General features: G+C 35.4%; 1 protein-coding gene across 1 annotated transcript in view; it reads left to right on the top strand.

Annotated features, from left to right (window-relative positions):
• LOC128211407 (cytoplasmic polyadenylation element-binding protein 2-like) overlaps positions 1 to 24,567 on the top strand; it is a 44,532-nt gene that overhangs the window by 10,952 nt on the left and 9,013 nt on the right. The window contains exons 5-7 of the mRNA XM_052916162.1: positions 4,735 to 4,853; positions 8,002 to 8,116; positions 23,694 to 23,875. Of these exons, the coding sequence (XP_052772122.1) occupies positions 4,735 to 4,853; positions 8,002 to 8,116; positions 23,694 to 23,875 (416 nt within the window). The remainder of the gene's footprint in view (positions 1 to 4,734; positions 4,854 to 8,001; positions 8,117 to 23,693; positions 23,876 to 24,567) is intronic.

Here is a 24,567-nt window from a genome sequence, read left to right as displayed (position 1 = left end):
CTACACTGGTAAATGTCTTCCGGGCTTGCTCAATTTCAGAATTTTATATGGCAGGACTTGTTAAAAAATTTGATGCCAAACAATAGTATAAGAATTCGGGCTTGTTCATCCAAAAGTCTAATTTCAATGACTGTGACATTGAAGCCAAAGCAATTGAGTGTTGACAATTTTGACTGGGTCTTGTTGCAAACCAAGAATCAATTAAATCAGTTGTTCTAAAATGCCGTCTAGGATGGGATCAACTAACTAACAATAAGGAAAATAAACAACGAAAAGGCAAAAGTTTCACATTCATTTCGCTTTTAGGAACCTTTTTTATATAGTCATCTCAAATTATGCCAATGATCTGTCAGTCATTTACGAAAGATCTGCCAGACCCTTACAAAATTTGCCAGACATGTCATGTGAACCGGCACATTGTGGGAAGACTGAATTGTATGATTGAGATTCTTGCAATAGTGGTTCTCAGACTGTTGAACTGCAAAAATACTAAGTTAATTCAGTTGATGTATATTGTTATAAACAAGTGGATAATTATATTTGATCCATTCGCCATGCCAGGGCTTATTAAATTACAACAATTGGACGAAACCAAATTGAAATTGTTTCGCTGTAGCATTTGCATATTAGCTTGAATTTCTTCAGTTCTCTCCTATTGTCCTTGCATGACATGGAATAGATATTGCCTGTGGTTTTGGGTTGAGCTGTTTTGTCATTTCAGCATGTATTGATTGATTGTGATGGTTTCCAGAACTCAGAAGGTTTAGAAATGTATTTCCTGTTTAGGAAGGACTTCCTATAGAACAGGTTCTTTTAGTCAATTGATTATGAACTGATACCACTGATGTATAGGGTGTATCAAATGTGAATTATCCAGTTTTCTATATGGTTGTTTGACTCACTCAATATTTATGATATAGCTGACAAGTCGTTCTCTCTATTATGCAATCAAAGAGCTCATCAGTTGTTTACTGGAATATTTGTCCTCAAATTATGTACATGAATATAATTTGTTTTAGAGTTAAGTTATACACAAGCTTTAAATGGCCAGTCATCAAAATAAGGCTTGGATGAATAAGGTAGATATCTTTCAATTAAATTCTGCTTTCTGAAATCTTGATTTTGAACTAGGTCATAAAACATTTTCCCAGTGTCAGTATTACCGGCTAGTGCCAGTTTTGTGCATTGTCTGATATTAATATAAATATAGTTTTATCATCTTGTTTGTCTCTGTGTCAAAATAATGAGGTTTTAGCATCTAAAATGTAGTATTATGTCTATGAAATTACATTTCCTTGAAATAAAGATCAACCTCTAGGGATGTTGTCAGGAACTGTCTGTACTGCAGAAAATATCAGCCAAGATTATGCAATGTTTTTAAACATACTGTAGGAAGTTTTCCAAAAAGGAATGAACATTTGGTATCAAAGTCAGATGATTGTGGTCCTTTGACTGGAACAAATTGAGCATTAATGTTCAATTTAGCATAACAGTTCTGTTTTCCTGTCCTTTTTATTATTCTCTTGACTATTTGCTTATTAATATTTTAAATCATGCTGTCTTGGGTAACATATGGCAGTAAGAAAAATCAATTGTCGTAAAATCATGTGCAGCACAATCAACAGATTTCTGTCTTTGTAGTTTAGTAATGGCTTCTATCCTTTGACTATTGATTGGTTTGGCAAATGATGCAATAATCACTTTCAGTTGAGGAAATAGTTGCCTTCTCCTCCAAGAATTTTTGTCATTCATTTCTAGAAGTCTTGTCTGAAGTGAAAGCTCAATTTAGGGGGTTTATTTCCCAACAAATTGAATGTCAGACACTAGGGGGTGATTTGACTGCCATAATGTATGCAGAGTTACAAATAGAAAGCTGCATTGAGACTGTCTTATTTCTTTTTTTCTTTTTTTGAAGACTCATGTTTTTCTTTTTTTGAAGACTCATGTTTTTCTTTTTTAAAGACCCATGTGTTCTTATTTTGGAGGAGGTTAGGATAGCAACTTAAAGACAAGTTGTATTATAATATTTTTGTTTGCATGCTAGTTTTGTCCTTTTCACTGAAAAAACAACAGTCATTCTGAATGTCAATGGTTGAAAAAAGAGTAAATGCAAAACATCAAAACATACTTTCTTCTGAAGTTGTTTCAACCCCTATTCAGTTCTGTATTAATATTCAACTAAATGTACCAAATGGTATCTGAGACAGTAAGAACATGTTCCTGTCAAGCCTTAAGCCTTCAACATTAGAATTAGGCACATTCTGGGCAGATTGTTCAGAAATTTGTAAAAGTTAACAATATATTGTAAACATCAAGTTGAATGAAAGTTTAATGAATCTGCCATATTTCTAAAAAGATTTGAGACAACTTTCAGTTGTACTTGTTTATATTTGAATATTTGAGCACATCATCAAATATTTCACATGAAAATGTTAACCAAGATGTTAATCACGTTGATAACTTTAATGATGTTCTGAACAGTTGGCCCATCTTGTTGTATAACTTGTTTATCATAAAACTCTAGCAATGTCCCATTGGCAAGATAAAAAGTATAGCAAATACAAGCTAACAATCCAGAGCAATTAAGAACGTGACTTATTTGGCATGGGGTCCCTGGAGGAGCTTGCTCTTAGAGATATAATTGATTCCTTGCAATTGATAATATTTCTGGTGATATATGGCGGTGGCAGATGAAAGAGATTATGCACTTACAGAAATCTTTGAGGAGAAAAACAATTTTTTCCATTAAAGGAGTGAAGATAACAAATGAGTTTTGAATTTCAGAGAAATTATTTGTTATAGGTGCCATTAAGTTTTTGTTTTATTTTGTGAATGGTTTGCAGGATCAGCAAATACATCAACTTTGATTTGCTCTTCCAGTGTACTTGAAATGGTCAATTCAATTATTCAATCACATTGCTGATGTCTCTGCTAACAACATACCGTAATTCACCTAAGAGTTCGGACACCTTAAAATAATTATTTTTTTCGCTGTCCGAATACATAGAAAATTACCATTTTTACATTTTATTTACATGTTTGTTTAACCTGCCTTTTTTTCTTCATGTTTGCATTTTACCATTTATTAATTTATCCGTAGTAATCAATGGTCATAAAGTTATTTATTACGCCTATAAGTGTAAATCCTTCATCAAGTTAATTAAAACACCATTTTGTACATGCATTGAACTGAATAAACACATTCTATCGGCTTCAGATCAAAGAGTCACACTGTGTGACGTCACATAACTTACAGTTATACCCACGAGGATCTCGTGGAGAGCATGGACATTGCTATGCAGGATTAATGTATAACTGTACGATTATTGATTCTTACAGTCTATAAGTGAGGTACAAGTTTGAAAGTTTATTGGCAGATCGTTTTACAAACATGTCATGTCTATGTTTTCTTAATCCCTTGATTGCCCTTGTTGTTTCTTTAATCCTCCAATAAATATATCACACTTCCTTTTCAACAGGCAATAAATCGTTTAGGATGGGTAGTAACTAATTAACTTGTCACAGTGGTGTATACGGTTAGGTAATCTAGCCAGGCAGTGTAAAGATAAAAATCAATAATCTTCGTCTGTGAAACTTGGTAACTGTGAAAGTTATGATTGAAGTCCTTTGGGTGTCCGAAAATTAGGTACGCAAAATAAATTATTTTGGAAAATAATTGTGGGTGTCCGAATATTTAGAGTGTCCGAACTCTTAGGTGAATTACGGTAAAGTTCTCTGCCTTAGCAACAAAACAATTGACAACATTTTCAGTGTTCTCAATAAGAACTGGCTCGTGGCCAAAATGGACGGCTCAAATAGCAATATGGCTGGTTCAAATTTGGAAAAATAAGTGAATAAGTAGAGCAAGTAGTAGCTAGTCAGCTACTTAAGTATTTTGACAGTTCAACCATAAATTATTGAGAACCCTGCACTTTTTACAGATTTGTCAACAGAGAAATAACCTGTTAGAATGATGCACATCTCTTGTAAAACAGGTAGAGGATGAACATGTTATAAATATTAGAAATCATTACTATTAATACAGCAACTGAATGATTTTTAATAAATTTGAATTTTTCTTCACAAAACGTTCTCACCTAAGCAATGCAGTGTACCCTGCTGAAATTCTAAAGTTTATATAGCAGGGCTTTTTGAAAAAACTTCATGCCAAGAGTTTAATTAAAAGTGTAAGTCCTTCTTAATGTCTGATTTCGATAACTGGACATGTAGAGGCCAAGCATCTACTTTCTGACATTTATAATAACTCAATTGATAGGTGATAAAAGTGTCGCATAATTGATTAATGACGTAATTTTGGCAAGGGTGTTTGGTTAGGGCACTATTTTCTCACCAAGGCGACCCAGTTCCGATTCCCAGCCTTGGTGCATGGGAGTTTGCTTTGTGGTCACCAAGTCAGACAAATGTTTTTTCTCCGAGTATTCCTGTTTCCCCCACAACACAAGACCACACTCTTGCGGAACATCATGCCAACGAGAGTGACTTCGTATTAGTTACATAACCTTCTTCACAGTCGGTGTAAAATATATATTGTTTAAACCAAGTTTTGGCAAAATTTATTTATTGACATATTTCATTGTGATTGTGAATGAAGTGTTTTTTTCCAAATTGAAGCTTCCAACTTTGTGCCAAAAATCCTGTATTTGGTGTACCTAAGAGCCTAAAATAAGTGAACACCTCTGCTGCAGATTCTTTTATTTTCATTTACATTTTCAGGTTACTCCTTTCTGCTGTTTCAAGAAGAGATATCTGTGCAAAATCTGATAGAAGCCTGCATTGTGGATGAAGACAAACTGTACTGGTGTGTGTCCAGCCCAACCATGAAAAACAAACCAGTAAGTTTTCTGATAATCAAGCTTGTCTGTCTTCAAAGTCAAGGCCATGGCTGTGGTGTCATAAACTATGTAGCTCTATTCATTGTAAATAAGTAAGAGCATTGATGTTCAATGAATATAAAGACTTCACAAGTGTTATGTGAAGAATATGAAGAATTTGTGTCATTGGCTATATTATATGTATTAGATTCTCTTTTCTTCGAAGAAAAAAATCTAGTTGTCATACCCTTTGTATTGCCATCGTTGTTAAAGGAAACTTTGAAAATAAGTTCATGAAATTTAAAACACATGTTACTAATGGTGGCTTTTGAGAGTAGAGGAAAATTCAAAAAAGAAATTGTAGACGTCTTCGGCATTCCACAGAATATGCTTTCAACTTGGTTGAAATTAAAGACCAAATAAAGAGTCAGGTTCCTCACAGGTGGCATATAGCCTGAGCACAAGCTAGCGAGGGCGGTGAAGTGACTGGAATTAAATAAATGTGCTGTCTTTATATTAAAACGTTTCATGCTGTCTTTATATTTTATGAGGTATGTTTATATGTTATTCGCTGTATGGCATATTTATTGTTTTCGTATGTATGTGTTTATATTGTTATATTTTATTGCTTGAATAAGTTATAAAAAATCAAATGGTATTGTCATAGTATAGAATGTGTCATGCTGCGAACAGTACAACTTGGGTCCAATAAATACTCTTCAGCTGCAAAGATAACGTTTCAAACAAGGTAGACATGTCTTAATTTAATGTATAAAAAAAAATGAACATTCAGCAAGCATTCTTGCTTGAATCGATATTTGCGATTCTCGGAAGTATTTTTGCCGGTCCCTGGAATATCAAGCTAATGGGTATTTACCCTGCTTTGGCATGCATCCTTCTTACTCAAACAGACCCCAGGTTTGACAATTATCAGTTGTTAGAATTTTTGAGTTTTTAAATGTCCCTTTATCAAGTAAAAAAATAGTTGAGCGTTGGCTTCCGATTGCGGTGCTCTTGTTTACAGACCCTTGGCCATGTCATGCACTGTATTATTGGAAATGTTTGTCTGTTCTGCACTGGGTTCTTTATGTACCTTATGACCCTTGTATGAATATTGTTGGCTAGACTTTTAATGATGTGGGTTTTTTTTTTTGGGGGGGGGGGAATTCAGGTAATGTTTTCTTCTCTGGGAAATTATCTTGTGTTAAAAGAACACATACCAAGACAAACAATTATTTGAGGAATTTTACTTATTCAGTTGATTGTTTGTTTTAACCTGTCAATCAGAAGGATTAGCAAAGAATAGATTTGTGTAAAGTACATTTTAAACCTTAAACTCATTTTAAGCTGCCTTGAATGTCATCAAACCTATGCAGTGCTTTGTAAGTGCCTAACATGTGTACATAGACAAGTTGCATATTGATAGGAAGTCCAATTAGTATGACCAATATTTTAGTTCCTTTATGTCTGTTTGTCAATCAAGCTGTTACATATCAACTCATACTAGCCCAAGTTTGCAGGATTTTGTTCACTTATTTGCAAAGACGTAATTGACACACTTAGAAGCATGACGTCTGAATCCTTTCTTTACCTATTTTTCTTTAAAAAATTATAACAAATATGGCTATTGTTGCGCCGAAATAATGATATAGAACCTATGATTTCGTTTTTCATTTCCCCTTAAATCAAAGGCAAAACTTGGCAATGAAAGACCACAGTGTTTTTAACAGGAGGCATTTTTCCTTTATTCAAAACCTGATCTTTAAGATATACATTGATGAAAAATTCCTACATTGTATTTTTAGCTGGATTTACATTGAAAAATAACAGGTTATAGAATGGCGAAAGCTGGGCGTGCGGGCGGTTGGGCTGGTGGGCATGCGTTAACAATTTTGCATTAAAGTTTTCATTTTATGTAATAAAATCAAGAGTCTTTATCCAATGGTAATCAAACTTCATACCATGGTAGAGCATAATGAGAGGAAGTGCAGTGTACAATAACCATAACTCTATTCTTGCTTATTACTGAGTTATTGCCCCTTGTTACTTTTTTTGTCCGGAGTATAACTTGAAAAGTACTGGATGGAATTCATTGGAACTTCATACAATAGTAAAGCACAGTGAGACGAAGTGCAGTGTACAATAACCATAACTCTATTCTTGCTTATTACTGAGTTATTGCCCCTTGTTACTTTTTTTTCTGGAGTATAACTTGAAAAGTACTGGATGGAATTCATTGGAACTTCATACAATGGTAAAGCACAGTGAGACGAAGTGCAGTGTACAATAACCATAACTCTAATCTTGCTTATTACTGAGTTATTGCCCCTTGTTACTTTTTTTTCCAGAGTATAACTTGAAAAGTACTGGATGGAATTCATTGGAACTTCATACAATGTTAAAGCACAGTGAGAGGAAGTGCAGTGTTCAAGAACCATAACTCTACCTAAGCTAATGAGTTATTGCCCTTTATTTGTTTTTTTGCTGTCATTTTTTTTTCCAGACATAAACTTGCAAACTACTAGATGGAATTTATTAAAACTTCATACAATGGTAAAGCACAATGAGAGGAAGTGAAGTGCACAAGAAACATAACTCTATTTCAGCTTATTACAGAGTTACTGCCCTTTGTTACTTCTTTCTTGTTTGGAGCATAACTTAAAAACTATAGGATGGGATTTAATAAAACTTCATATAGTGATAGATCATAATGAGAGGGAGTGCAGTGTACAGGAACCGCAATTCTATTTCAGCTTATTTCATAGTAGTGCCCTTTGTTACTTTTTCTTGTCCGGAGCATAACTTGAAAACTATTAGATGGTATGTAATAAAACTTCATACAGTGATAGATCATAATGAGAGGGAGTGCAGTGTACAGGAACCGCAATTCTATTTCAGCTAATTATTTTGTTTAAAAATACTAGGTCACTAGCTCAAATCCTCGGTTTGCAAAATTTCATCGTCAAATAAAAATGCTCAAATCCTCGGTTTGCAAAATTTCATCGTCAAATAAAAATCTGGCTTTAATGTGGCGTTGCCGCAATGGCGTCTTGTTATGATATATGTTAATCAAAATAATTTGATGCTCAAAAAAACAATTTGGATCAATCCAAATAGCATTGTCAAACATTCAAACACTGCTTTAGAGACATGTTTATTGTATTTGCAGGTACAGATCCGTCCCTGGAATCTCAGCGACTCAGACTTTGTGATGGATGGGTCTCAGCCCCTTGATCCAAGAAAAACCATCTTTGTTGGTGGTGTGCCACGCCCACTCAGAGCAGGTAATGCAGGTGTACATGATTTTAAAGTTCAAGATGCTACAACTTTATTTATATATCACAAAATGGTCATTGGCACCAGTAATAGGTTTAGTTTCCTTGGGTTTTGGGGCATAATTGCAGAGACATAATGTGACTGTTCATTAGAGCTACTCCTGGCTGCTCAACATAAACGTAACACTGACTTACAGGACAGAAGTTTAGGCTCATTTCTGTAAGACCATTTAGTCATAGTAGTGTTTAATAAGTGATTTGAACTGGCAAGTTCAATTGATATTATCAACCTCAGGTCTGCAATAATGTAATTAATAAACAATCTTCACTTAGGTCACATTTTGTTTGATGCATACATATTTGAAGTTGTCAGTGTCAATGAGTTCTGTTCAGGAAAAGTGACATTTTCATTTTTGTTGATTTCGTGCCGCATAAGCAGGCAATCATCGCCATAATTGTACATAATATCGAAAAGGTTCTTTAGTTAAATTTTACATATTGTAATAAGTTATGTTGGTTATCATATCTTTTGGTTAAAATTTTTTTTTGTTGTTTACGAAGGATATCTTGTTGTTTTTATTAACTTTGGAAATGCCCAAGCAAACACAGTGAGGAGTGAAGAATACTTTTAGAGAAATAACACAGAGAGGCATGCTGTACAGTATAATTATTCCAGAAATAGCATCCACAACAAACATTGGACCAAGAAAATGTTGATCTGAGGCCTTGTTCGGTTATGTGTGTATGTGCTTTAATCTATTTTGTATGACACAGTCGCATAACCATTTGATTTTGGTAAATCCTTAAACCAGCTTAGTGTTCAAGTTGAAATATTGTCTACTGGCCAGCCTCTGTTTATTTCTACTGTTTGACCTGATGACAAAAAAACAAAAAAACTCCTGATTATCAATTTAACCCTTTAGCGCATGTATACGAGATTGGCCGACATAGCTCATTACCAGATGTATACGCATTTGGCCGACCGTATCCATTACTGGATGTAAACGCATGGCTCGCATATTTCAATAGGGTCATTTCAATATTTCAATTTTGCATCTTTCTTTTTGTAAACAATATCCCGGATGTTTATAAAATTAAAGTTTAACCTTTTGTGTATTGATTTACCCTTGAAAATATCGTCTGCTAAATTGAGAAGGTGTTTATACTCCCAATCGCAGGTGTGATATCCCATTGTGACGTAATAAGACCACGAGCTAAGTACTGTATGGAATTTCCCCCAAATTCATTGATGCGTAAATCATTAAATATATTACGTCAGTTCAGTTTACCATTAAAATCAATTGAGATTATATTTACTTAAAGGTAATATTTTGTTTACAAACAAAAGAAACAATTAGTAAATGAGAAAATGATGGGTAAATTTTCTGTGAAGCTTATATAATGTCCATCATAGTTTTGGCTGTAAAATAGGTCATGTGCAAGCGTTTTGTTTGATCTAGATCTTTTTATTCATACCGGAAAATCATTTATCGGCTTTCTTTTTTTGTAAACAATTTTATGAGGGGGTAATAAAGTTAAACAGACACCTTGGACTGGATCTCTCAGCTGGATGACACCGGATATTCCTGACATATTTCTGTGTATTAATACACAAGAACATAAATTGTCGGCTTTTTAATCCAGATGGGTCTTTTTTATGATAGGGGTAATAAAAATTAGATCGATCCCAGCATTTTATTACCCTTTGATTTAATGCAATTATGACATTTCAAAGAAATGTTACAAATCCATCTTGAAAATACATTCACAGCTGAAATAAAATAATTTAATATTTCATCATTGACACCATTTATTAGATAATTTAATTATCTATAAAAAATGAATTCACATAAAAAAGATTTGGACACAATTATTTGGAGTAACATTGATTTTAAGGTCATACTGCTGTATTCATTTTCTCATTTTCAAATATCCAGAAAAGTACCTATGCAGATAAGGACTGCTTATCAGTAAGATGGCTATTGACTGGGAGGTGTAATCTGGCCACTTTTCTATGTGCTAAAGGGTTAAATGTAACCCAAATACTGCTATCCCATTGGACAACTTTTCAATTCAAACACTAAATAACTATGAAACTATCACTCTTTTTGTCTTTTTTTTAAAACACACTGTAAAACCCCTAGATAGCTTTTGAACAAGCCCTGCTATATAAAATTCAGAATATGAGCAAATTAACACAAGCTAGTAAGCCCTGCACTGGTAAACTGTCTTATGGACTTGTGTTAGTTTCGACCACTGAAAACCTGTTTAACTGTTAAGAACATAGGATTTTATTTGGCTAACATGTCTCATACTAGGTTGTAGGTTGCTAGTTTTTGGACTAGGGCACTTCTGGCCTAGTTCATAGCCATAAAAACGCTATCTGCATTCTCAAGCCGCATCTGGGGGTTCACTGACGTAATGCATTCATACGCTGTATTTTGATTAGATTGCTGTAAGCGAATTTGAATAATCGAAGTTGTATCAGAACTGATTACAATGAAAACATCCAATAAAAATAGTTCTCCTAACAATTCAATAATATGAACATATAGGAAAAGTATGCATCGAAATTTTTCCGTTCAATGCTCTGTATTAGACTGGTACCCTCTTTCTCTTTTGTTCGAAAAGAAACTACTATCAGCTAACCGCGTTGCGCGTCGCGCATTCGAAATGTCTTGTGAATTCATACGTAAAGCGAATAAAACGTGCGGTCTAAGTAGAAAACAACCAGGAAAGTTGGTTTAAAAAAAGTATTGTTATCCTTTGTATACAATGTTGGTATTCCGATGTCGGTCCCTGTTCTTTTTTCCGACATAATTTGCATGTTTCCGTGATATTTTCTTTTCGATACAAAGTTTTTTTAACTAATCATCGCATGGCACTTAGCACTTTTTTTAAATACAACATGATTTTTTTTTGTATTTATTGTTCAAATACTATTATTGTTAACTAAAAACCATATGCCGCGTACCTGTATAACTTTATATTTTTGAGGAAAAGTAAATCAGGGTACCAGTCTACTTATTGACCTCAAATTTACAGATCAGAGTGGCCGAATGATTCAGACATGTATGTTATCACTACTTCAGGATGCTAATGATGTGAATTTCATAGTGTTTTATTGAGGAAATTTACCAATAAAGCCGCCATTGAATGATTACCACCATCAAACCAATTTATTTTCATTTTACCGGCAGCATTTTTAATTTTACACGTCAATTTTCAAGCAATACAAGTTCGATTGAAAAAATCATGTGATTTCAATTTTGCAAAATGGAGATAAAAAAATATCAAATATGCGCATACTTATTTATGAAGTTTCATTCTAAATGAAGCCAAATGTATATGTGCACAGCATCTGTGAATAAGATGATTGTTTACCTATGTGCATAGAAAAGTCTTGGAGCCACTCTCAGTGTTAGTACATGACATTGTGATAAACCATCGCCATTGATAAAACAATCTTGCATGCTCAATTTTGATTTCCTCTCTTATAATACACCAGTCAATTGTTACCACCGCCCCCTCGGAGATATACCGGGGGGAAAAGGGCTGTGTTTTTACCTTTCGGGTGTTCTCGTAGCTAAAGAACTTCAGCGAACACATTATATATTACCTTTTTTGACGTGTTGTAAACATCAAAAAAAATGAATATCAACATTAAAGTTATGGAAGCCAGAACTAGTGTCCTCATGCCCGGTGATTGCGGTGGTTTTGTCTTCCCTCAAAATATATCAGGGAATTGCTCTTACCTTAGATCCCCGGGTTGCAGGGTTATTCACGTGATTTTACCACCAGTTCGTTCTCGCAGGGCAGGGATTTTACCGGGGATTGGCTGGACGGAAAGTCGGGGGAGGGGCGTGGTTACAATTGACTGTTGCATACTTTACAAATTCTTTTTCTGAAGACGCTTTGTGCTCACTTTTTGTTTTCTAGCCAAGAATGAAAATCAAAAATCAGTCAGAGATACAGTACTGTATGGTGATGCATTGTTGTTGATAGATCAATATAAATTTGTGAAATATTTGAAGGAAATGTATTTGGTTAAATAATTTACAAGTGTAACTTTTGAGTTTTATTTAACAATGCAGTGCCGAATATAGAGGAGATAGAATTGAATTTGTATTAATTAATCAGTTGACTTGTGGCGTTTAGGGAACAAAATTAATATCAAAATATTCATTAAAGTTCCCTTATCACCCAATGTTGTGGAATAGTAAAGTAATGAAGATTTAACATCACTACAGTCTTTCTCAAATGCTGTCCAGGCTTTTTTATGCTTAAGAATAACTAACCTCGCGATGTCAGACCAGAAATCATCTTGGCATGAGATTGGATCACTATGGATCACTATGCACCAGTCAATTGTAACCACAGCTCTTACATCCGGGTGTATACCGGGGATAGCCAGCGAAATGGGCCATGTTTTTACCTTTCAGGTGGCCCCGCAGTGCCAGGTCTTCCCGGAAAATACAGTGTGGATTGGGCTTAACCTAATGTCCCTTGGGTGCGGGGCATTTGGTGGGGACTTTACCATCAGATTATCTCCGCAGGGCAGGGATTTTAGCTGGGGTTTGCTGGACCGAAAGTAAAAGTGCCCGCTATTCCGGGACCGGGGGGCGGGGGGCATGGTTACAATTGACTGATGCATTAGCTTGTGTATTCAGATAAAGTTAAGACTATATATTTATTTATATAAGTTATACTTTGCAATCTAAATCAAAGATTTGAAAAAGGTATTCTTTATCAATAAATGCAAGTATACATAAATGACTAAGCAAATCTTTATGTATCATCCAAATATGAGTAACTTGCAGGGTGAATGTTATTTGTAAAAATTATAAGTGAGTTTTCAAGATTACCCTTCCAATCGCCAACACAATTCAGTTTGAAACCTGGATAATTACAACAAAATCTTGGTTGTAGACCATTACTATTAATTATTTGATAAGTCACAGACATTATAAGGTACAGTTTAAAAGTCTGTACTCGGTTAATGATGAAAAAGCAAAAAATGAAAGAAAATTGTAGAAAATTGACATAAACTTGGTATCGATGTGTACAATTAATGCATTGAAACTTACTAACTGATGATCCCCATAGTTTACAAATGATTTTAATTTTATTAATAGCAGTTATTTCGTGTTTTTCCATTAAAAAAAGATTACTAGGTATGTCTACCGAGTAGAATTCATTCCTTATGCGTGATCTGCCGTTGATGTTATTACATGATATTAGCGAGTTAAGTATATATCTGGAAAATTCCTCCCAGTAAAAGTAAGTCTTCATAGCAAAGTGGATACGACACTTCACTGCATTTTTTTTCATTTTGGTATTTTATTTACAATAACGATATCAAAGAGTAAAATATTTTATTAAAAAAGTGTCCTTAGATTCGTTACAGGAAAAAAACTTTTTTGGTGCCAATCTGGTGTACAGTCCCTTTCATAAACAGCAAGTGAAGCCAGTGCTGTATTAATTTGAGACAAACAAAAAAAGACAGCACAAAGTTCAAAAAGTGTGACCAATGTGAGAATACCTTACATTATAAATTTTCATGCGATTCAGACAATTTTAATGCTAGAAATCACAAAAAATCATTCCCTTGAATTATTCCTGTCATAGTTTAAAGCTACCCTCTCACAGATTTACCGTTTTTACAACTTGTTTTTGTCTTGGAAAGAGCAATTTTTTGCGTAAACATCAATGATATCAGATTGCTGACAAACAATCAGCTCGTAGTTTAATTGTCATATTTCCGTTCGAAAATTAATGTTTTATGGCTTAAACCGTTACTAACAGTTTAAGAATAATGCTTAAAACATCAATTTTTTAACTTTAATATAAAAATCTGCCATCTAAATTTTGGTCAGCAGTCTTATATAACTGGTTTTCATGGATTTTCGCAAAAATTGGCTCGTTCCAAGACAAAAAATAAAAAAGTTGTCAAAATGAGAGTGCAGCTCCTCATACCGTAATAAAATTTCAATGCACTACATTTGACATAATTTTAAACAGATGAAAAAATGTTATTTTTTTAAAAAGCACAATATATCCTTTATGTAACCTTACATTATAATGAATTTATTCAGATCATAATTAAGTGACTTTTCTTGCACTTAAATTGAACAAGAAAGCTCGGGATTGAACACTAAATGAAACAAGAATGAAATTAAACGAATCACAAACTATCATCAAAATGATACACACAAATGTTCTTTGATATACAAAAAAATGAAACTTTGTAGACTTTCAAAAAATTTAACATTTACTAAATACTGTTATATAAAATGATGAATACATTTGTAGGATTTGATATCCTACTAGATGTAACTCAGCTTCGTTTATTTTTCTAAACTTTCTCTCAGTGATGAGGAATAAATTTTATTCACTGCAGTTGTTTTCTAAGTTTATGAAAATAAGAACAATTGAAACAATTCATTAACTACTGTTGATCAGTGCAGATTGTGGGAGGTCATGGTTGATTTCAATGAACCACCAATAAGCCCTTCCAAAATTGGATACTGATTGGTCAGTCAGGTGCTTTTGGTAGGCATGATTAGCATGAATGTTAATTTTAACCATCATTTATGAATGTTTACACAATCAATGGATATTGAAATAACAAGCGAAATGTTAGTTTGAATGATGAAAGCCATGAAATATGTGAAGTATTCAAAAAGAGACCATTTTTTCAGCTTGTGGAAAAAATGAGAAAATGGTTAAGTAACATTATTTATTGTTTATCAGGAAAATGTTGAAATCTCATGTTTAGGCCTATAGTGATCATACTTGATTGCTATGTCATTGGCACTTATTGCAATATGTTTTATTCATTGCAATATTTATGTAAAACATTAATTATTATGTTGACTTAAGTTTGTAGATAAGAACTAATGGTAAAGGTGATGTGAGAATGATCTCGTAAGTCTTTAAAACCCCTTTTGGTATTGTGAGTTCTTTGCTCCAGTCTTGTTCAGTTTAGCTTTTGAAGATTTTCAAAGTAACTGCAAAACAAGTCCAGCTGTCTAGAAAGACTATGTCAAACCCTGACCAGATATAATTTCTTGTCTTTTCAAATTACCAACTTGGCAATGGTTTTATCATAACATAGGATATTGGTTTTAAAGAGCATGTTAGTGTTTATGTATGTGGAATGAAATATCATAAGTGGCACTAAATTGAACATAATTTATAGTTCTCATTGATATTACACATAGCCCCAAGTACATGTTGATCTAAGATTTAAGGCTTGGATGGAGTCAGGGCAAGAAAAATACATGTTTATACATTGTACTTTTCAACGCAAGAACTGTTTGTTTATTTAAGTAAATAAAGCAATCCCCACACCAAGGAACTGCAGTATTGCATAACCAGCTTAATTGACATTATGAGTTGGAGTTCAAATTGCTGCAATTAAAGGCACATCTAGTTTTCAGAATTATTCAAACTATGATTTAGCAACCTTAATATAGTTATATGAACTACTTTTGCGAAATGAAAGCTTTTTTAGATTTAGAAGGACGGATGAAAAGTATTTGCCAAATGTACTGCAACACCTGATACTTGTTGCCTAGGAATCCAACAAATTCTTGGCACTCCAAATGTTACAGTAATATTCAATTCGGAGTGCCTGAAAAGAAAGCTTCTTGATTCTACATTCAACATCTTCTTTCTGTATGACATATTGGACCAGGAGAATCATGAACCTACAACCTTTTGCATCTATTGAGATAGGGAGCTCTCAGGACAGTGACAGAGGACAATACAAATGGCCAACTGCTGCATTTATTGAGTTATCTAATGCATACAAACTATGACGGAGAAAATAATTCTTAATTTTTCCAAACTACTTCCTTAAGCATCTTGTACATGTATGTAGTTGTCTTTTACAATGATTGTTCAAAGTTACAATGGCCCTGTGTGTTAAAGATGCTCTGTCCACGGGGTAACAGGTTTTGTACATAATAGGGTTATAAGTACTGTGTTTTGATCCAGGAGGTTGTATTCGACTCAAGTAGATTTTTGCAGATTCGGATTTCACAAGGCACAAGCCGAGTAAAATCAAAATCTACAAAAAACTACCAGAATCAAATATGACATTCCGCCATATCCGGATCAAAACGCAGTACTAATAACCCTTTTATTACATACATTTAATACTGATTAGATCACTTAGAAGCCACATCTTTGCATAATAAATTTCATTTTAAGGATGGACTCATTGGTTTAATGACGTCAATTTAATATTGCGCAACATACTTGTTATGACGGACGTCACAAGAGCGGTATATGGCCGTATTGCACCGGAGCGGAATATGGGTTAATGTATTTTGTGATTACATCATTGAAAATCTTCTCTGAAACTGCAAATAACAGGCCTTTGATATAAAAAGATTTGATCAAATTAAAGAAGTATGTGTGCCAACCACGTAAATTAATTTGTACAAGTCTTATTTAACGACTTTGAGAAATTCAAAAGAACTATGACGTTATCTGATTTAACGCTTTAGCCCCCCCCCCCCCCCCCCCCCACTCTACACACACTTAACTAGATTTTTCAAATTACCTTTGCAGCTTGCAAGCAGTTTTAGTCTAAAGTTTAAGCTAGCCCATTAAACAGTGACCCCTTGTGATGTGAGCCGATTTTTTCAATGCTTAGAACATGGTTGTCAACATTCCCCTGAATGAAGCCCTAGTTCATCAGTGCTTTCAGCACTTTGATCCCTAACAGCTTGATGTCTTATAACAACCATAATGCAAAATTAACTTGGCTGAATCTTGATCAACTGATTTAATTCCAATTCACCCTGAACTTAAAGTCCTATCCACAGTGCTGTTGTTTTATACCACTGCCTCACAGAAATCATTACAGTAATTACTAGCAGCTCCCTGTACTTATGAGTCAAGTGGTTGTACTGGGATAAATCTGTAATAATGGCAGCATGCATAAAATGCCATTGTTACAGTGTAATTATGACATTGATTGTTTGCATTGCTTGCATATGTCAGATTCCTAATGGGGAGGGGGGGGGGGCAAAGATTCCTATTTTTTCTGATCCATGCCAATGACATTCCTCCCCTTGAGACTTCTTGTTACACAATTTTGTTACGTAATTTTGTTGTTGCACTTGGATGATTGATTCTTAACATTTTTAACGCTAATTTGAAGTTAATGTAAGGAATAAAGTGTCTGTAACCTGTATCCTGTAGGCCATTCCAACAAAGAAATGCATTATTTTTCTTTTTACAATGCCATGCAAGGAATTTCATTTGACCTATTTTGTATCAGACCTTTTAGAATGTTTGTAAATAGTGCATAATTATGGCAAAAAACATAGGTACATAACGAAGCATTACATATACAATAGTATTCTGGCAATAATGCATTTATGTATCATTGCACCAGCTATTATAATCTATCAAAGAATCATTACCTAGATCACCATTGTCCATTGTCTGAGTGCCAGACTTGACAGTTTGTTTCTTGTAGACTTGCAGTTAGTACATTCCAGTCATTCAAGGAATTTTTCTTAATGTAAATACCATACTCTCTCTCTTCCATGCTGTTCTCCAAGAAATTATGGAACCCCCAGGCATGCTCTTCTGGCAGTTGCCTAATGTTCGTGTGTTGGAATTTTAATTCCCCTGTTGAAAATGGAGAAATTCTGCCAACAGTCTAATTTCTGCTACTTTAAAAACAAGCAAAAAAAATACTCACACATTGTGATTATAATTTTCGTTTCATGTGAGACATAAATTTTAAGCATCGTCTGTTAATGCTGAAGCCTTATTGATTGTATAAATGGAAATATTGTTACCAGTTTGTAAAGTTGTAATTAGCATTCCTTGATACATCAGGGAAACATTTGCTTCTAATTGTTACCAAAACATGTTGGCATGCAGCATCTTCGCTCGATATGTTTCTTATCAAGAAAACATTATCACAATAAAATGGCTACATTATATTTAATGTTTATTAGTACTTTTGATTTATCGTTAAAATGCACATAGCGTGTTATGTATTTCCTTAAATTTTATTTGATGTGTCGTCGTTTTGATGCTAATAGTTGATCAGTTTAATAATAGTTGTATATACACAAGATTATAGTCAAAATCATAGCTTAACTATGTAAAATATATATAAGTTTCTTCAGAAGTGTTCCTTAAAACATGATTAAAATAAGTTGGATGTTGTGAGATATTTACAATATTTACACTTGATGACATTACAAGTCACAGGGATACTGCTGTGCGGTTTTACTGAACATTTCATGTTATTGATGCAAGACATATGTTTTGCCTTTAAGCAGATTTATACATGTACTAGATTGTGTGTTCCGCGTGTAAATTCAAACAATATCACTACATGTATGAAATCAATGTATACTCTATTAAACAGATGTCATTATTGACAAAAATATAAACTTTCTACAACAATAAAAGGTAATTAAAATAATATCAATAAACTTTCTTTAGGCATTCTTTTATCACCTGTATGATCATTAGCAGTATAGGTATATTAGCAGTATAGTTATATAGCTTTATTATTAAGTGCAGATGTGTGACAATGATTGTTTCGACAAAGCTAGTTTGCAGATCGAAGAGGTCACAGATGTTAAAGGGACTGTGTCACAGATTGGCACCAAAAAAAGATTTTTTTCTGTAACGAATTTCAGAACAATTATCTAATAGAATGTGTTACGCTTTGATATCATAATTGTAAAAAAAGTACCAAAATGTAAAAAAAAATTGTGTCGGGAGACCGGATTCGAACCCGTATTGCCAAAATTGAAGTCCAGTGTCTTATTCACTGAGATACAAAGGCTTATACTAATCGGGTAACATAATTAAGCTATGCACCTACCTCGGTAATAACACGTGATAACACCGACTAGCCAATCACACATTAGGAATGAATTTTACCTGGTAGACATACCAAGTAATATTTTTTAATGAAAAAATACAAAATAACTGCTAAACTTAAATAAATTCTAAACTATGTGGTACTTCAGTTAGTAAGTTTCAATGCATTGTACACATTGATGCCAAGTTTATGTCAGTTTTTGACAATTTTCTTTTTCTTTCGCTATTTTATCATACGTGAGACAGCCCCTTTAAATGTCCATCTATGACTTTTCTACATCAGTAAGATAAGCGCAACAAGCAAGCCCTGCATTTAAGTTTTTTTTAGAAGAATAAACATGCTTGCCTAGTGTTCAGCCAAGATTAGGAGAAGGTAGATAAGTAGTATTTAATGGACTGAAATTTTGTAATTTGCATGTGGTCCATGGTACAGACTGACAGTCTTACAAATAGTTAATATCAATACATGCATCTTATATTGTGTGTGCTTATTACACAGGTAATAAAAAGCATCATAATGTGTTGCATAATGTATTAATGTGGTAGTAAGCCTTTTAACTGCATAGGAGGTGTGAGTTTAATTCCCACTCAGAGAGTTTCTGGCAGCATAAGAATACAAACCACCTCAACCTACACTTCCACTTTTACAGTGTACAACATTGACCTACCTAATACATCATACAACATTGACCTACCTTATACAACCTCAGCCTACCTCATGCCACCTCAACCTACGCTACCACTTACATCATACAACATTGACCTACCTTATACAACCTCAGCCTACCTCATACCACCTCAACCTACACTACCACTTACTTTATACATCATTGACCTTCCTTATACAACCTCAGCCTACCTCATGCCACCTCAACCTACGCTACCACTTACATTATACAACATTGACCTACCTTATACAACCTCAGCCTACCTCATGCCACCTCAACCTACACTACCACTTGCATTATACATCATTGACCTACCTTATACAACCTCAGCCTACCTCATGCCACCTCAACCTATGCTACCACTTACATCATACATCATTGACCTACCTTATACAACCTCAGCCTACCTCATGCCACCTCAACCTACCCTACCACTTGCATTATACATCATTGACCTACCTTATACAACCTCAGCCTACCTCATACCACCTCAACCTACACTACCACTTGCATTATACATCATTGACCTACCTTATACAACCTCAGCCTACCTCATACCACCTCAACCTACACTACCACTTACATCATACATCATTGACCTACCTTATACAACCTCAGCCTACCTCATACCACCTCAACCTATGCTACCACTTGCATTATACATCATTGACCTACCTTATACAACCTCAGCCTACCTCATGCCACCTCAACCTACACTACCACTTACATCATACAACTTTGACCTACCTTATACAACCTCGGCCTACCTCATGCCACCTCAACCTACCCTGCCACTTACATTATACAACACTGACCTACCTTATACAACCTCAGCCTACCTCATACCACCTCAACCTACACTACCACTTACTTTATACAACATTGACCTACCTTATACAACCTCAGCCTACCTCATACCACCTCAACCTACACTACCACTTACTTTATACAACATTGACCTACCTTATACAACCTCAGCCTACCTCATACCACCTCAACCTACCCTACCACTTACATTATACAACATTGACCTACCTTATACAACCTCAGCCTACCTCATGCCACCTCAACCTACACTACCACTTACATTATACAACATTGACCTACCTTATACAACCTCAGCCTACCTCATACCACCTCAACCTACACTACCACTTACTTTATACAACATTGACCTACCTTATACAACCTCAGCCTACCTCATGCCACCTCAACCTACCCTACCACTAACATCATACAACATTGACCTACCTTATACAACCTCAGCCTACCTCATGCCACCTCAACCTACACTACCACTTACTTTATATAACATTGACCTACCTTATACAACCTCAGCCTACCTTATGCCACCTCAACCTACGCTACCACTTACTTTATACAACATTGACCTACCTTATACAACCTCAGCCTACCTTATGCCACCTCAACCTACACTACCACTTACTTTATACAACATTGACCTACCTTATACAACCTCAGCCTACCTCATACCACCTCAACCTACACTACCACTTACTTTATACAACATTGACCTACCTTATACAACCTCAGCCTACCTCATGCCACCTCAACCTACCCTACCACTTACATTATACAACATTGACCTACCTTATACAACCTCAGCCTACCTCATACCACCTCAACCTACACTACCACTTACTTTATACAACATTGACCTACCTTATACAACCTCAGCCTACCTCATACCACCTCAACCTACCCTACCACTTACATTATACAACATTGACCTACCTTATACAACCTCAGCCTACCTCATGCCACCTCAACCTACACTACCACTTACTTTATACAACATTGACCTACCTTATACAACCTCAGCCTACCTCATACCACCTCAACCTACACTACCACTTACTTTATACAACATTGACCTACCTTATACAACCTCAGCCTACCTCATACCACCTCAACCTACACTACCACTTGCATTATACAACATTGACCTACCTTATACAACCTCAGCCTACCTCATGCCACCTCAACCTACACTACCACTTACATTATACAACATTGACCTACCTTATACAACCTCAGCCTACCTCATGCCACCTCAACCTACACTACCACTTACATTATACAACATTGACCTACCTTATACAACCTCAGCCTACCTCATGCCACCTCAACCTACACTACCACTTACTTTATACAACATTGACCTACCTTATACAACCTCAGCCTACCTCATACCACCTCAACCTACACTACCACTTACTTTATACAACATTGACCTACCTTATACAACCTCAGCCTACCTCATACCACCTCAACCTACACTACCACTTACTTTATACAACATTGACCTACCTTATACAACCTCAGCCTACCTCATGCCACCTCAACCTACCCTACCACTAACATCATACAACATTGACCTTCCTTATACAACCTCAGCCTACCTCATGCCACCTCAACCTACACTACCACTTACTTTATACAACATTGACCTACCTTATACAACCTCAGCCTACCTTATGCCACCTCAACCTACGCTACCACTTACTTTATACAACATTGACCTACCTTATACAACCTCAGCCTACCTCATACCACCTCAACCTACACTACCACTTACATCATACAACATTGACCTACCTTATACAACCTCAGCCTACCTCATACCACCTCAACCTACGCTACCACTTACATCATACAACATTGACCTACCTTATACAACCTCAGCCTACCTCATGCCACCTCAACCTACACTACCACTTACTTTATACAACATTGACCTACCTTAAACAACCTCAGCCTACCTTATGCCACCTCAACCTACACTACCACTTACATCATACAACATTGACCTACCTTAAACAACCTCAGCCTACCTCATGCCACCTCAACCTACACTACCACTTACATCATACAACATTGACTTACCTTATACAACCTCAGCCTACCTCATGCCACCTCAACCTACACTACCACTTACTTTATACAACATTGACCTACCTTATACAACCTCAGCCTACCTCATGCCACCTCAATCTACACTACCACTAACATCATACAACATTGACCTTCCTTATACAACCTCAGCCTACCTCATGCCACCTCAACCTACACTACCACTTACATTATACATCATTTGACCTACCTTATACAACCTCAGCCTACCTCATGCCACCTCAACCTACACTACCACTTACTTTATACAACATTGACCTACCTTATACAACCTCAGCCTACCTCATGCCACCTCAACCTATGCTACCACTTACTTTATACAACATTGACCTACCTTATACAACCTCAGCCTACCTCATGCCACCTCAACCTACACTACCACTTACATCAAACATCATTGACCTACCTTATACAACCTCAGCCTACCTCATGCCACCTCAACCTACGCTACCACTTACTTTATATAACATTGACCTACCTTATACAACCTCAGCCTACCTCATGCCACCTCAACTTACCCTACCACTTACTTTATACAACATTGACCTACCTTATACAACCTCAGCCTACCTTATGCCACCTCAACCTACCCTACCACTTACTTCATACATCATTGGCCTTCCTTATACAACCTCAGCCTACCTTATGCCACCTCAACCTATTTCCCCATGGTGACAATTGTTAACATGAGAAACAATATGCGAAGTCAAATTCTCTTTGATGTTATAAAACAGCCAATTAACACAGAGCTAAGTTATCGCCCTGAGAAAAGTTAGCAAAGTCTCTGTGATATAATAAAACAGTGTATTTAACAGAGCAAAGTTATGCCCCAATCACCCTGATTATATTACATTTTGGTTCCTTCAGCATTGTCATGGCTCCTGCTGAAGCTTTGTACTTGGCTTCGAATGGACATTGTCATTTCAGTCATCAGAAGGGAATTTCTGAAATATTTCAGTTGAGCTTGCAAACAGTTATGGACCCTCAATATGCAGCTGTCTGCTCACATTTCTTGACAAACAACTAATTGAATTATTACAATGATTGCATTGCAACACTGACATAATGACCATAATGTTATACTGTCTTATCTTATCTAAAATGGTCTTTTTCAGTTGAGCTGGCTATGATAATGGACCGTCTGTACGGAGGTGTCTGCTATGCAGGCATTGACACAGACCCAGAACTCAAGTACCCGAAGGGAGCCGGGCGTGTGGCCTTCTCCAATCAGCAGAGCTACATTGCGGCAATCAGTGCAAGATTTGTGCAGCTACAACATGGAGATATTGATAAAAGGGTAGGTGAAAGGTTATGAACGCCATTTAAAGGCAGGTTTTTTTCTACAAAAAGTTTGTCAATTGAGATAAATGCCTTTTAACTTTAAACTCTGTATTCTGTATAATAGCTGAATATATTCATGAGGGGGTAGAGGGAGTCATTACAGTTTAAGTGGCCAGCTTTAATTTTTATTTTGTGTTTTGCAAAAATATATATATCACTGTCTTTAAATGCTTATACAAAAAATGATTTAAACACATTTCGCCAGTGGAATCCGGTTCCAGTGAACTCTTGTTTCACTGACCATTTAAATGCGGTTATCCCATCAGAGCGGTAAAGCAATTTTGATGAGTGTGTGGAGTTTGTATTTGTGTATATGGTGTTAATGTTTGTGTCCCTAGTTCATTGTTGTCTGGGTCTTGCCTTGTGCCCCTAACCAGGGTTTATTTTTAATCAGGTTTTTACCAGGGACCCCTATGTGTCAAAAACGAGGGTCCCAGGACACTAAGCTGAAAAATCCTTGTGAAAAAACCCTGGGCTTAGTTTTGAAAATGCAATGTTCAAAGCTCTGTCATAATATTTATCACATATTCTGAATTTAGCACAAAAACAACTTGATAATTATGTTAGCCATAAAGTTTAAATCAATATTTTTTAAACCCAAAGTTTGTCACAGTTTTTTTTTCAAGTGAAGCAGCTGGAACTGTTAAT

Source organism: Mya arenaria, chromosome 12 (assembly GCF_026914265.1).
Source record: "Mya arenaria isolate MELC-2E11 chromosome 12, ASM2691426v1".
NCBI classification, from domain to species: domain Eukaryota; kingdom Metazoa; phylum Mollusca; class Bivalvia; order Myida; family Myidae; genus Mya; species Mya arenaria.
The sequence above is the reverse complement of the archived record's forward strand: the minus strand, read 5'-3'. Positions and strand labels throughout refer to the sequence as shown.